This window comes from Paroedura picta, chromosome 15 (genome assembly GCF_049243985.1).
Source record: "Paroedura picta isolate Pp20150507F chromosome 15, Ppicta_v3.0, whole genome shotgun sequence".
NCBI classification, from domain to species: domain Eukaryota; kingdom Metazoa; phylum Chordata; class Lepidosauria; order Squamata; family Gekkonidae; genus Paroedura; species Paroedura picta.
Genome location: NC_135383.1, coordinates 17,433,320 through 17,446,277, shown reverse-complemented (window position 1 = coordinate 17,446,277; position 12,958 = coordinate 17,433,320). Strand labels below are relative to the sequence as shown.

Here is a 12,958-nt window from a genome sequence, read left to right as displayed (position 1 = left end):
AAGGCAACATTTATTTTAATACAGCAAGCTAATACAGTAGCCTTAAGGCGTAGCATGCAACAGCAGTTCATGTACCTCAATGGATTGCTTCCCACTGTAAGACATTTTCTTGATGGCCACCACTTCATTGGTGCGCACATCACGTGCCTGTAATGATAAAATACAACTCATTAGCATTCCACTGCCATCGGATCCTGCCAGTGATGTTCAACATTGCCAGATCAAGCCCACAGTGGATCCTGAACCTGGGATCCTAAGAAATGTTAGGCTGGGATGTAGCCTTCAAACTGCTTAGACAAAACCTCTCATACTGATTCTGTACCAGCAGCGTACCAACAATCTGAGCTGTTTTGGTTTTAAGATTTAATTCTACTTAGCAGAATTGGGGGTGGGGGTGGGGGAGGAGTTTGGTTTTGACTGTGCCAGTTGCAGAAAAGGAAGAAATCCATGTGGGTTGGTGCCCTCTACGGCAGCCTGAAGAATTCTGAAACTGAGCAGATTCTGTTTTGGGATCAACTGTCTGCATTGGCTTCTGCACCCCTTTTCTTTCTACTAAGCCCTCTTTGTTAACAGAGACGCTGCATGCCCTTGCCCCATAGATGGAGGATTTTTTTTTCTTTGAACTTCCCAGAGGTTGAAGAAGTGACAAAATGGCCAAAACATTAAAAAAATTGAAGGAAACCCCCTACGGTGCAGTCTTCTTCGCTTCCTGTCACCTTCTCCACCGTGACGTCTACTGAACAGCAGAATCACAGGTTGCACAATGAGAAGCTTGCACCGCATTTACTGGAGTAAGGCCCTGCCCTGCCCAAGCAGGTGCCAAGCATTTGTCAAAAGGGGTACACTTCCCAGCTGCGTTCTAGAACGCTACAGTGACAATAGAAGTCAGTGTGTTGCTTTTTCAAGCATCTCCACTTTCACACAATGGTGTGCCTTTGTTAGGTTGGCTATTGTTCCAGGGAAGCGCTTCTCCTCATTCTTGATGAGACCACTGGAGTTCCATACTAAAAGTCTTAGCCACAATCCCCCAATTCATGCCAATGCATAGCCCTGGTTGTTCCTGGGAGGCCTGTTTTACAGGGGGCCACAAATAAGCCCACCCATTGTTAATTCCCATGTCTTGAGCCAGCTGAACGTACATGCACTGCTTGCACAGCAGGCTAACAAGGCATGGGGCACCTTGTCCCCTGCAGAATGCTAAGGACCTGGCCTTAACGAAGATGAGATTGGACTGTGTGTCTTCCAGCTGTCTCCTCGCTTTTACAGACTGCTGAAGCGGACTCTTTTGCTAATAACGGAGAAAGCATATGGACTGAAGAGCAATTTGAGGTATGTACGCTTGGAACTTTTCAAGTGGAAGCCCCACTGTAATGAATGCAAACTGCAAAGCGATGAGCATGCAAACAAGTAAAGCTGAGCCAGTAAGGGCAGCAACTCAAGAACTCAAGGGCTGCATCCACACAGTGCTGAGCAGGGGTAGTCAAACTGCAGCCTCCAGATGTCCATGGACTACAATTCCCATGAGCCTCTGCCAGCATTCGCCATGGACATCTAGAGGGCCGTAGTTTGACTACCCCTGGTGTTGAGTTTCTGTATTCCTTTCAGCAATGGATCACCCACACAGGAGTTTTCCTTGGGTTTCCCTGGCAGCTGTGGGGTGCTGGGGCAATGCCCCCTCTTCAGCAGAGAGCTTTCTTTAAAAAGGTAATTGATATCACTAGAGAGCCAGTCTTGGTCAGACTGTTAGACTAGGGCAGGGGAGACCAAACTGTGACTCTCCAGATGTCCATCGACCACAGGATTACTGTATTTTATGTAGGGTTTTATTGTGGGGCTTTTACATTGTAACCCACCACGAGCCAGCTAGTCTGGGAGAAGCAGGTAATAAACCCAATATAATACCAACAACAACAACAACCATGAGCCCCTGACGGTATACTAATTGCAGTCCATGGACACCTGGAAAGCCACAGGTTGACCATCCTTGGACAAGGGCCTGGAAGACCCAGACTTGAATCCCTACTTTGCCACACAAAAAAGATACTTTGTATCTCCACTGAGGAGAAAAATAAGCTATGCTAACTGGTATGTTCGATAACTAGTATAAGGTATAACTAGGGCAAGTATATTTGCAAAAATGAGGACATACTTCCTGACTGACTACTCAAACAACGGATCACTATGACAAATCTCATTTTATATACTCCTTCTGTTCTGTTTAAACTGTGATCATTGCTGCTAACCAGGAATATTCCGGACTTTCCAACCCCCCCAAAAAGACAATTTCATCAGTTTTTAAAAAAAAGAGCCCAAAAGAGGATGGATGCCAAAAAGGAGAAGATAGTCCTCTAAAAAGAGGGCATCTGGCAACTCTGCAAACTATATTTAAATTGGTCACTGATCTAGTGCTATAACGAATGTGCAGCACTATGTCCACTGCAGATTTTTTTTGAAGCCTCAAGCCTCTCCTTCGGGGGTGGGCATGTGAGATTGAAGCAAAGAAAATGGTGCTGACATGGGCAGGACCTGCAACAGTACAAAAGTGCTTTGGCGGTGATCTTTCCAAAGAAACTAGGTTTGTGAAAGTTCACAGAAAACGAGGGGAAAACAGGCCAGGCCTATGATCAGAGCCTGAAAAGACCTTCAGGAAATGCTTGCCACATTACTGGAAATTGAGGGAGAATCTATTCAAAAAACTTTGAAACCCTCCACCCGGTCTGTTTAATTAGTTGGGGGTAAATTAGTTAATGATTGTCTAGGTTTTAACTGATTTAACCATATGGTCACCTGCCCTGATACAGGAAAGACGGGTTATAAAGATTTATTTATTTAAGGTGTAGTGTTGATGATCTTTAGAAGAAGAAGAGTTGGTTCTTATATGCTGCTTTTCTCTACCCCCCAAGGAGTCTCAAAGTGGCTTACGATCACCTTCCCTTTCCTGTCCCCACAACAGACACCCTGTGAGGGAGGTGAAGCTGAGAGAGCCCTGATATTACTGCTTGGTCTGAACAGCTTTATCAGTGCTGTGGCAAGCCCAAGGTCACCCAGCTGGCTGCATGCAGGGGAACCAGACCCGGCTCAACCAGATTAGAAGTTCGCACTCCTAACCCCTACACCAAGCTGGTTCTTTAAAAAGCCCATCCCAGTTTAGACATGAAACCGGAACAAAACTTCCATGTGAAAGGTGACTGCGATGAAGTTTAGGGACAAGTCTACCAGTGGACCATTCAGAAGCCCAGGAAGACATGCCCTAATTAGATGGAGCACAGACGCTGGGTCTGCTTGAAAAGATACATGACCGGAGAGGAAGAAGGAAGAGTCTATGCCTCCCAATGGAGAATCAGCTAAGACTCTGAAAGTCACAAGCAAACGTGCAGAGAGGTCGAAGATCCTAATTACAATGACAAATATGCAACAGGAGGTAACTGCTACTAAGGCTTCAGGAATAAGCCATTCACCACCGTAATCTGACAGAAACAGCAACTTGGTCTCGGAGCTACCCATTTGTTTGTTCTTCTCCATACATTCTGCAAAGGTTGTAGCCACACATCCCACAGCCCATTCATAGTACTCACAAAATAAACAGCTCCAAAGCTTCCATGGCCGATCTCTCGGAGATCTGTGAAGAGCTTCTCTGGATCTTCTTTGAAGAAGAGATCTGCAATTTCTGGGTCCTTCAGGCTGCCCGCCCGATTGGTGGATGGCATCCTGCCGGGCAGTTAGACTAAGTGCCACCTCGACCCAGGGCTCTTCTGCATAAATGGAGTCCCTTCAGCATGGATCTCTGCAGGGGCAGGAGAGAGAAACAAGGGCCCATTACTGATAACAAGAGACAAATCCTAGTGGCACTAAGTAATAAGCCCACGGTTCCAGCCATACCAAGGTTCTGCTTATACACTCCTAAATCGGAATACATGGCTCCAAGGTGCACAATATTAACCCTTTGAGATCCTGCTTTATAGAACACCGAGTCTCCCACAATGCATGACAACTAAGCACAGGACTCCTCATTTACAAAGATGGACCTTAGCAGTGGCAAATCATGTTTAATATTTTAAAAATCCCTGGTTCAAATGTAGCCACTGCTTGTAAGAAGGCTTTCTAGCAGCACGGCTGGAAAGAAGCTCAACCCAAAACTGTGGAGAGTTGCTGCAAGCTTCATGAAGCAGCATTGAGCAATATGGGCCACAGACACAGTATTCTGTTTTGCTTATGATCTTCTTCGGAGAAATGTGGCCTCCCCACAAAACAACAGCGAAACAGACAACAGGTAAGCACTTGAACACTGCTGCTCCTTAGAACTGGTAGGCTGAGACTAGTTTATATGATGAAGCACAGATTGTTCATACTATTAGCTGAATCCCTGATACTGAAACAGGAGCTGGAAATTTAGACTTTGCAATCAAATTTGACTCAACGTTAAAACCTCCAACTCCATCTCTCCCCATGCATAAGAAAAATCAACAGAGCTTCTGAACTCATCTGAAGAGGGGGAGGCTGCTCTGTGGGTACAAAAATGAATGCTCTTCCCAGTTTCAAAGGTTAGTCACAATGGACGTTTCTAGAAGCAGCCAAGAGCTCCTCTCTCAGTTGTTCCCTTCCATCAGTTTTGAGAGATAACAAGCTACCTGGGCTGTGCTTCCCCTTCCATGTTTAGGTTAATGGTAGTAGTAGATATTTATTGTATACGGCCAAAGGCCTTTACAAAACATAGTTAAAACTAAAAAACAAAAATAGAAGCATGTATCTCAATACATAAAAACAGTGAGAATAAATATACCATAATAAGATATACAAAATTGATATATCATGATGAGGACTCTCTTGAAAGTACTTTAGCTCGAAACTTCCTGGCAGCCAGAGCAAAAAGTGCCAGCCGGTATGAATCATAGGAATCAGTGTCTGATAGCAGATAGATTCAAATGGGTAGCTGTGTTGGTCTGAAGTAGCACAATAAAATCAGAGTCCAGTAGCACCTTTAAAACCAACAAAGATTTATTCAAGGCGTGAGCTTTTGAGTGCAACCACTATTCTTCAGACTAATAAATCTTTGTTGGTCTTAAAGGTACTACTGGACTCTGATTTTATTGTGATAGCAGTTTGTCAGAATTGGAAGTAAGATGTGAATTGGGTATTATCTTGGCAAGAAATGTATCCCTAGTTTCTGAGTACAGGGGGCAAGCCAAGACATAATGGGGAAGATCTTCCAGAGCTGAATTACCACATATACAGGGGCATTGTACCGTAGGTGTTTGAAAATAACACCCAGAAGTATGGCTGATAGCCTATGTTTAGGTTACTGACAGGGCTGATTTGTGCTTGAAAAAATATGCTATGCAGAGTCAAAAGAACTGGATGCAATTCAGTTTGTACTCCAGAAATATGCTATCCTAGCATAAGAGGAAAAGTCAGTAATGCTATAACCTAATCCTCATGGAGGAGCTTGATGCTACAGAACAAGAGCTTTTGCGTTTACTGTTATAGCTGAATCAGACACAAAACCATCAGGGAGCAAAGCCGGAGAGAGAGGAAACAGATAACACAGGACACACAGTACTGCTTAGTTTCAGAGTGTCGCCATGCTGGCCTGCAGTAGAACTCCTTGACCCAAGCAGCATCAGAGACCAACAAGATTTTGTGGGTATAAATCAGCACTTTCAAAATTCAGCACTACCTTGTCAGGTACCTGATGAAGGGTGCTTGCTGCTACTGGACTCAAATCTAGTATTTTTTGCAGAATTCTGGTCAGCAAAATGGTAATGGGGTCATGTTCCATTCATAAAAAGCATCAGATACTTCCAAAAGATATTCCTGTTCAAAAACCTACTCCTGTAGTGCCTTTACCCCCTATAACTGTTAAATCAGAGGAGTGTCAACTATACAAGCCTGCCAACCTGCCTCTGGGCAAGATGTAGAAGGAAACTTACTGTCAAAACTACTTCACTAACAGTAAATATATATTTGCTGTTACACACACACACAGACAAGGGGCCAAGCCCGTTGCATTCAGGAATACAACGGGTGCTAGATTGGGGGGGGGGGGGGGTTTGGAAGATTGTGGATGGTCTCTCCCTTCCCCCAGGATCTGGAAAGGCTGTAGGCTGTAGGTCACTGGGAAGGGAACTCACTGGCAGGGGCAGCTATCATGCGGCAGGGATCTGCAGCCTCAGAGGGAAGTGGAAGGAGAAGAGGGCAGTCAGGGGGTGGGGAACGGAAGGTAACTGGCTGGATACTGGACAAGACAGGCAAGCCGGTTGGAGGAGGAGGTACTCAGGGGTGGGACAACCGCCCTGAGTGGGTGTTAAGTGCTGAGTGGCACTTAAACCATGAGACAGGCTCCTCCTCCAAGAAATATATTGTGGAACACACACACACAGTTTGCATGTACGTATATTTATTTTCTTCATTTTATTTTAATTGTATTTATTATATTTATTTATATACAGCCCTTCCTTGTGGCTCAGGGTGGCTTACATTTGAACTTGTGATACAAGGAAACGTCACTTGTGATCCTATACAAGGAAAAAACATCATAATATATATACAATATAAATTGTAAGTCAAGAATTATGAGTCCTGTTTATTATCCAATTCTCAATAATGCAATTCTCAATAATGCACACAGGATTCTGGTAGAAATGAAGCTTGTTTCATGGCTTTCTTCAGCAGCATTAGCCAAATATTTTGGGACATAAGCTTCCAATGGAACCTAGCTCACAGTGGCTTGTCTCTCACTTCTTAACTAAGCGATTGCTGGAGATATTCTTCTTATGTCTACTGATCCTCCATGTCATAGTGGTGCACCTTGCTTAAAATTAGGATACAGCTCTGAGAAAAAATTTTCTGTATTGACAGCCTTTATCCTGGCGAGCCCCTGTGCTGGAGTGACTAACGGTACAATCCTAAGCAATTATACCATTATAAGCCTATTGAAGGCACTGGGTTTGCAAGGGTGTAACTCTGCTTACAATAGAGAAAGGTCTGCAGCAGCAAACACATGTCAAAAATACATAGGTACTCATTATAAAATGATTTTTTAAAATTACAGTATGCATTTTTGCTAATGTATGCTTCCCCACCACCCAAAACACCCCATGCCACCCAGATATACTGATACAGAGCATTGGTATGGAGTTTTTAATATTATTTATTATTACAGTTTTTATATGCCGATTCTGTTGCATAAATATACACTGTACACCTCTTTGAGCCTGGATGCAGAGAGGGGCGGCGGATAAATTGAATTAATGAATAAATAAATGCAACAAAAGTTTGTTTTTGTAATGACCAATGGACTGCTATTACACAAAAATGTTTTCTGAAGACCCTTAAGAGTTCAGCAAGTCCATACCAGATGTTTTAGCACCTCAACAGCTGGGAATGCTTTAGCAGTTAAGGGCTGGCTGCTGCTCTCTTACCCCAGTCCACATTATGTATTGACTAACTCCTTTTTATCCTTACAAGACACTTGTGAGGTTGATTAGGTTGACTAGTCCAAGGTCACCCAGTAAGCTTTCATGGTGAAGTGGCAGTTAGACTGGGTCTCTCAGATCCTACTCTGAAACTAACCCCTGCACTGGCTCTCAAATCTTACTTGGGAAAAAGGTTGAAGGAAATAGGTGAGAAATTTTTAATTGGCTTATTCATTAAATTTTTAATTTAAAACGAGCCACCACAAAGATGGCCTGCGTGTGCCACTGAATCTGAGAATCAAGCCCCAAAGCATCATATAGTATGTTAAGGGAATCAAGTAGCCACCTCAAACAAGTACCTGGAAAGGTGGCATATAAATGTTCTAAATAAAATTTCTAAACATCGACCAGAGCCAGGGCTTTCTCGGTCTCAGCTCCTACCTGGTGGAACGAGCTCCCAGATTACATCAGGGCCCTACCAGAGCTAGAACAATTCCACAGGCCTGCTCTTCCACCAGGCTTTCGGTCAAGACAAGTGAACAAGCCACCAAAGCCCAGAGGCCACTCCCACCATCCACTGTAGTAACAGAAGGAAAAAGTACAAAAAGACACGGGCAGACGTTTTAAAGAATTCTGAAATCACACATGAGGATGCTAGATGACAGGGAAGAGATTAAACAAAAGTCCTCCAATGAGAAAGTCTGATTGTGTTTAAACTTTGCTCAAGTTTATTGGGAGGTTGTGTGCCTTCAAAATCTCTCTCTCCAACTAACTGCATTCTTCTGAAAATTCAGTAGGCACAGGGGCTCATGGGAATTGTAGTCCATGGAAATCTGGAGGGCCACAGTTTGGCCAACCCAGCTCTAGGGTAACCAGTGATTAAACAGGAGAGCAACACATTAAACAAGCCGCTTGTCCAAAGTGTTTGGGGGCATCAAAGCCATAACAGGAACAACTAACACCACAATTCAGAGATTCTTTTTGTAAATTTTTTGCAGGAATGAGTTTCCAGTTGTTTCTCCTGCCCCACTCCATCCCTCTAAAAGGGTCTAGAAGGGTTTTTTCATATATTGTGTGAGGTTATAGTTCCACAGAGTGCATGAAGCAAAGATTAAAATTATCTTCTCAACACACTATTAAATTCTTCCTGAATAGCTTTCACCACTCTCTCTTATGAACACGGAGGTAAATGAAGAGCTTACATATAAGCATGCCTGAAAGCAGAATTAAATGGAAAAAATTGTAAATACATAAAACTGGCATGCCGTAGTCTGTGTCCATTGCAAATGACAATCTGAGGCAAATTAAGGCTTCAGGGCACAATTACAGTGAATTCAACTGGAACCGGGCAGCTCCTTCTCTTTCCAATGAGATTCACACAGAAAGTCCATGAGAAGGGCCTTGTAAAAATGATATGCAAATAAACTGAAAAATTCGTATATGAACATGGGCTACTGACTGATCCCTCAGAAAGTGTACAACATACACACCTTTCAAATAGATTCAAATGAGTAGCCATGTTGGTCTGAAGTAGCACCTGAAGTAGTCCAGTAGCACCTTTAAGACCAACAAAGATTTATTCAAGGCGTGAGCTATCCCAGGACAAGATAGCTGCCAGCTTAGCTTCTACTTGTAAGAAAGTTTCACACTGGTATGGAGACAAATGGGGCCGGCAGTAAATAGGGTGTGAGCCGTGGATCACTGGCTTTGACAGATTTATTTCTGATATATGTCTTTGTGAATTACAAATGGGTTTGAGGGGTTTGATTGGCTGGTTTGGCAGAGAGTTATCATGAGGCTGTGCTTGGATGCTGTGACACAGTTTACTAACAAGATTTTACTTTTATATTCCTACTGTTATGATGGTCAGTTCTTAGTCTGACGAAGAGTGCTTGCACTTGAAAGCTCATGTCTTGAATAAATCTTTGTTGGTCTTAAAGGTGCTACTGGACTCTGACCTTTCAAATAGACGAACTTACCTAAGAGTTATAGAGAATTATAAAGTAGCTGCCATATCATACCCCTCTGATGACACCCATACAGTCCCCAGTTAGTATATATTGATTTATTTATTATTCGGCTTATATGCCAACCCTCTCCATAAGCGGGCTTGGGGTGGTTTATAGCAAAGGATTAAAAGAATTAAAACATCATAAAAAGCCCCCCACCCCCACATCACAACCATGTTCAATCTGGCCTGCAGAACTGGCAATAAGCAAGGTAACTTGTATTAAGCAAGAATAGAAAGGGGGGGAGAAACACCTGAGATGAGACCAAGTAATCTATGTGCGACAGGTAATGCAGTTTGTAAAAAAAAAGAACTATGCTTGCACAATGCTTTTACAAAGACCTGCTGCTCAGCCACTCACGTAATTTAGTGCAGTCTGATACTACTATTCCCTCCTGATCTCAATGTTAAGATCCCCACCAAATTCAATGGGACTAGATCTATAATTTCTCTCTCGTGAGTTCAAGCAGTGCAAAAGGCAATTCTGTGCCTTGCTGGTCTGACACTTATGCACACGAACACCAAATCAAAAATGCCAAATTCCCATATATACACACTTCAGGGAAAAATATCTACCTGGAATGTACCACACATACAAAATTCCATATAACTGCCTTTTAACATTTATTCCAGTCCCAGACATATAGCTACTAGTAGGGCAGGAAAGGGGAACGAGAACACAAAGGAGCTTAAAGCTTTCACATAAATTATCTCAGAAGTCATATTCATTACCATAATGATGCATGATAGCCAACTCTAATATTCTTCCTCCCTGTACTAGAGATGATGTTCTCAGGCCAAGAGAAGGGCTTGCCTTAGGCCACCCAGCAAGTTCAAAGTTGAGGCAAAATTTGAACTGGGGATTTGATGTGCTCAGCCCATTTTACAAGGGCAAATAGACACTTCTATTACGACAGCCATCTCAATATAACCTACCCCAAGAAGTAGGGTTTAGCCCATGCTGTATTGTGAAACATTTCAATCACTCTCACACAATTTTCTGGTGGATGATTTCCTGCATTGTTAAGAACCTCTCTCTTACTTTCCAGGAGCACTTTGTTAGCTGAATCCTTAGGCTACCAGACACAACGTATCATGGTGAAGATTTTTGCCCTGTTGTTAGACAGAAGGTTGAGTAAGTTGGGGAGGTGAATGCAGTTGGCTTTGGACAGATTCAAGAACTCAGAGAACCAATGCTAACATGGACACTAAGGAATGATACGGATGGAGCTGGACACGTCCCTGTCTTTCTTTGGTTATCAGAGAGAGGAGGAAATGCATGGGGTAGACATCTTGACCAAATATTCTCCGTGGATCCCACTGATGCAAGATAGGTCACAGATAGTTGTCACTAAGCAACCATTTATGGGCCATGGTACTTTGTTAATGGAGGGCATTATTCAGGTATTATGTTCCCCTGCTACATGAGCTGCAGGTTCAAGCGAGAAGTCGTGTTGGTCTGAAGTAGCACAACAAAATTTGAGCCCAATGGCACCTCTAAGACCAACAAAGATCTATCCAAGGAGTGAGCTTTCATGTGCAGACACACTTCCTCAGTCCTGAGGATGTGGACCTGCACATGAAAGCTCACGCCTTGAATAAATCTTTGTTGGTCTTAAAAGTGCCACTGGGCTCAAATTTTGTTGCACATAAACTGCAATCAGTCCAATGTGGAACCTGAGGCACTGTTTCCACCTGCCACCCTGGTCTGAATGAGGTTGATGAGCCCACCATTCATGAAACATTATTTGACCATCAGACATTCAAAAAAGCAGCAAGAATTCTGAGCAGAATGCCAATATGCTACTTCCTTTCAACTACACAGATTCCTGAAGAAGAGAGAGACGTTTTGGATCTTTAATTTGTAGGCATTAACACCATAAAGACTGAATGAAGATACTACTTAGATATGACACTATTTGTTTATGTATAATTATATTTCTATGCTACCGCTCCCAGACCCGCAGCTAACATCAGTAAAAACACAAAATGAAGTTTGATTATTCTGTGAATTTCTCTACTGGGAAATTAAGGTTTTTCCCCCACAAACACCTTCTCTGGGAGGGGAGATACTTTCCTCCCCCACTGGTCATGTTTCATACTACTCAGTAGTACTGCATCATCTTTACCTATATAATGTAACTTGGTTGCTTGATTTTGGTATTTTGTCAGATTGCTGCCTGATGTATACATACATACCACAAGGAAATGCCAAAATTAAGTTAGTAAGACATTTCATTTATTTATTTGATTTATATGACCGCCCCTTCCAGGAAGCTGGCTCGGGGCAGTAAACATTATTTAATAAAAAAGTGATCTTAATGAAAGATAATAATATTATAATAATGTATTATAATATTATTAGCTTTCATTAAGATCACTTTTTAGTACAACCCAAATATATATATACATATTAAATTATTGCTAGATATTTTCATTAGGTATTTTTGGATAAAATTCACAATTATGAGAACATGAAAACCAGGGAACAAGTTCCATAATCCTAGTAATAGTAATCCATAATCTTAATAACAACATGTGGCCACATGGAATAAAAGTTGTGAGTGATTACATACATTTTTTCTGACCTAGAACTTTAAAATATTTTTGGGGTAATTTCTGGGATTTTTTTTTAAATTCTATTTTCATTTTCCAGGAAACCAATCAATACTTGGTTTGGCTAACTATATCAACATTTGCTCTTGGTGCTTATGTCTTGGTGACCTGTGAACACATGAAATGAACCAGTAAGCCAAAGAGAACTGAGAGCTGAGTGGTCAAAGCAGCAGCAGTGACCAGAGCTGAATCATAGAATCAAAAAGTTGGAAGGGTCCTCCAGGGTCATCTAGTTCCAACCCCCTGCACAACCCACAACTACATGCTCACCCATGATGACCCCAATTTCATTCCTGTGATCCCCCCCCCCCCAAATCTCCAGAATCCAGCCTGGTCTGGGGTGATCAGTGATGCCCTGGGTATGCAAGAAAGGGCCACGAGAGACAAACACTGGCATATCCCTCCCAGCCTACCCACTCAGTCTGCCTAAGTTCATAACTTGACATGGCTGATGTTACCCGCAGATGTACCACGACATAAAGATTAAGAGGCTGAATCACCACAGAGAAGAAGTGGGGACAGCAGGGGGTATGTGATGCTGATGCTCTCAAGACCACAGCTGAGCGTTAACATCTACAGGAGATCAGTCCTAAGGATAAGTTGCTCTTGATATGGAATATTTCTGGCACTGGGTGCTGTGTTGTAATGTGGAACACCCTTGTAATATGATGATGGAGAACAAGAATACAGAGTGTTTTTCCTCTGAATATGGAAACTGAGCAGAAGAGGCAAGACTCCTGTCCCTGAAGGTCCCAGCTTGCATCCATGGCGGAGGGGGATTTCCACATGTTTTATAGCTCCAAAAACATCCAACACTGTCCCCTGTGCAAGGGCAAAGCCCATCACTGTGATGCGCAGAGACCATGAAGAGACATACTGCAACTGTAAACAGTCTGCTGTCCAGATGCGTGCTACATTGGGA

General features: G+C 42.8%; 1 protein-coding gene across 1 annotated transcript in view; it reads right to left on the bottom strand.

The window, feature by feature from the left end:
• TAOK1 (TAO kinase 1) overlaps nucleotides 1–12,958 on the bottom strand; it is a 62,005-nt gene that overhangs the window by 31,692 nt on the left and 17,355 nt on the right. The window contains exons 2-3 of the mRNA XM_077312672.1: nucleotides 3,576–3,784; nucleotides 76–147 (exon numbers count right to left, since the gene is read on the bottom strand). Coding sequence (XP_077168787.1) covers nucleotides 76–147; nucleotides 3,576–3,707 — 204 coding nt within the window. The 5' untranslated portion in view covers nucleotides 3,708–3,784. The remainder of the gene's footprint in view (nucleotides 1–75; nucleotides 148–3,575; nucleotides 3,785–12,958) is intronic.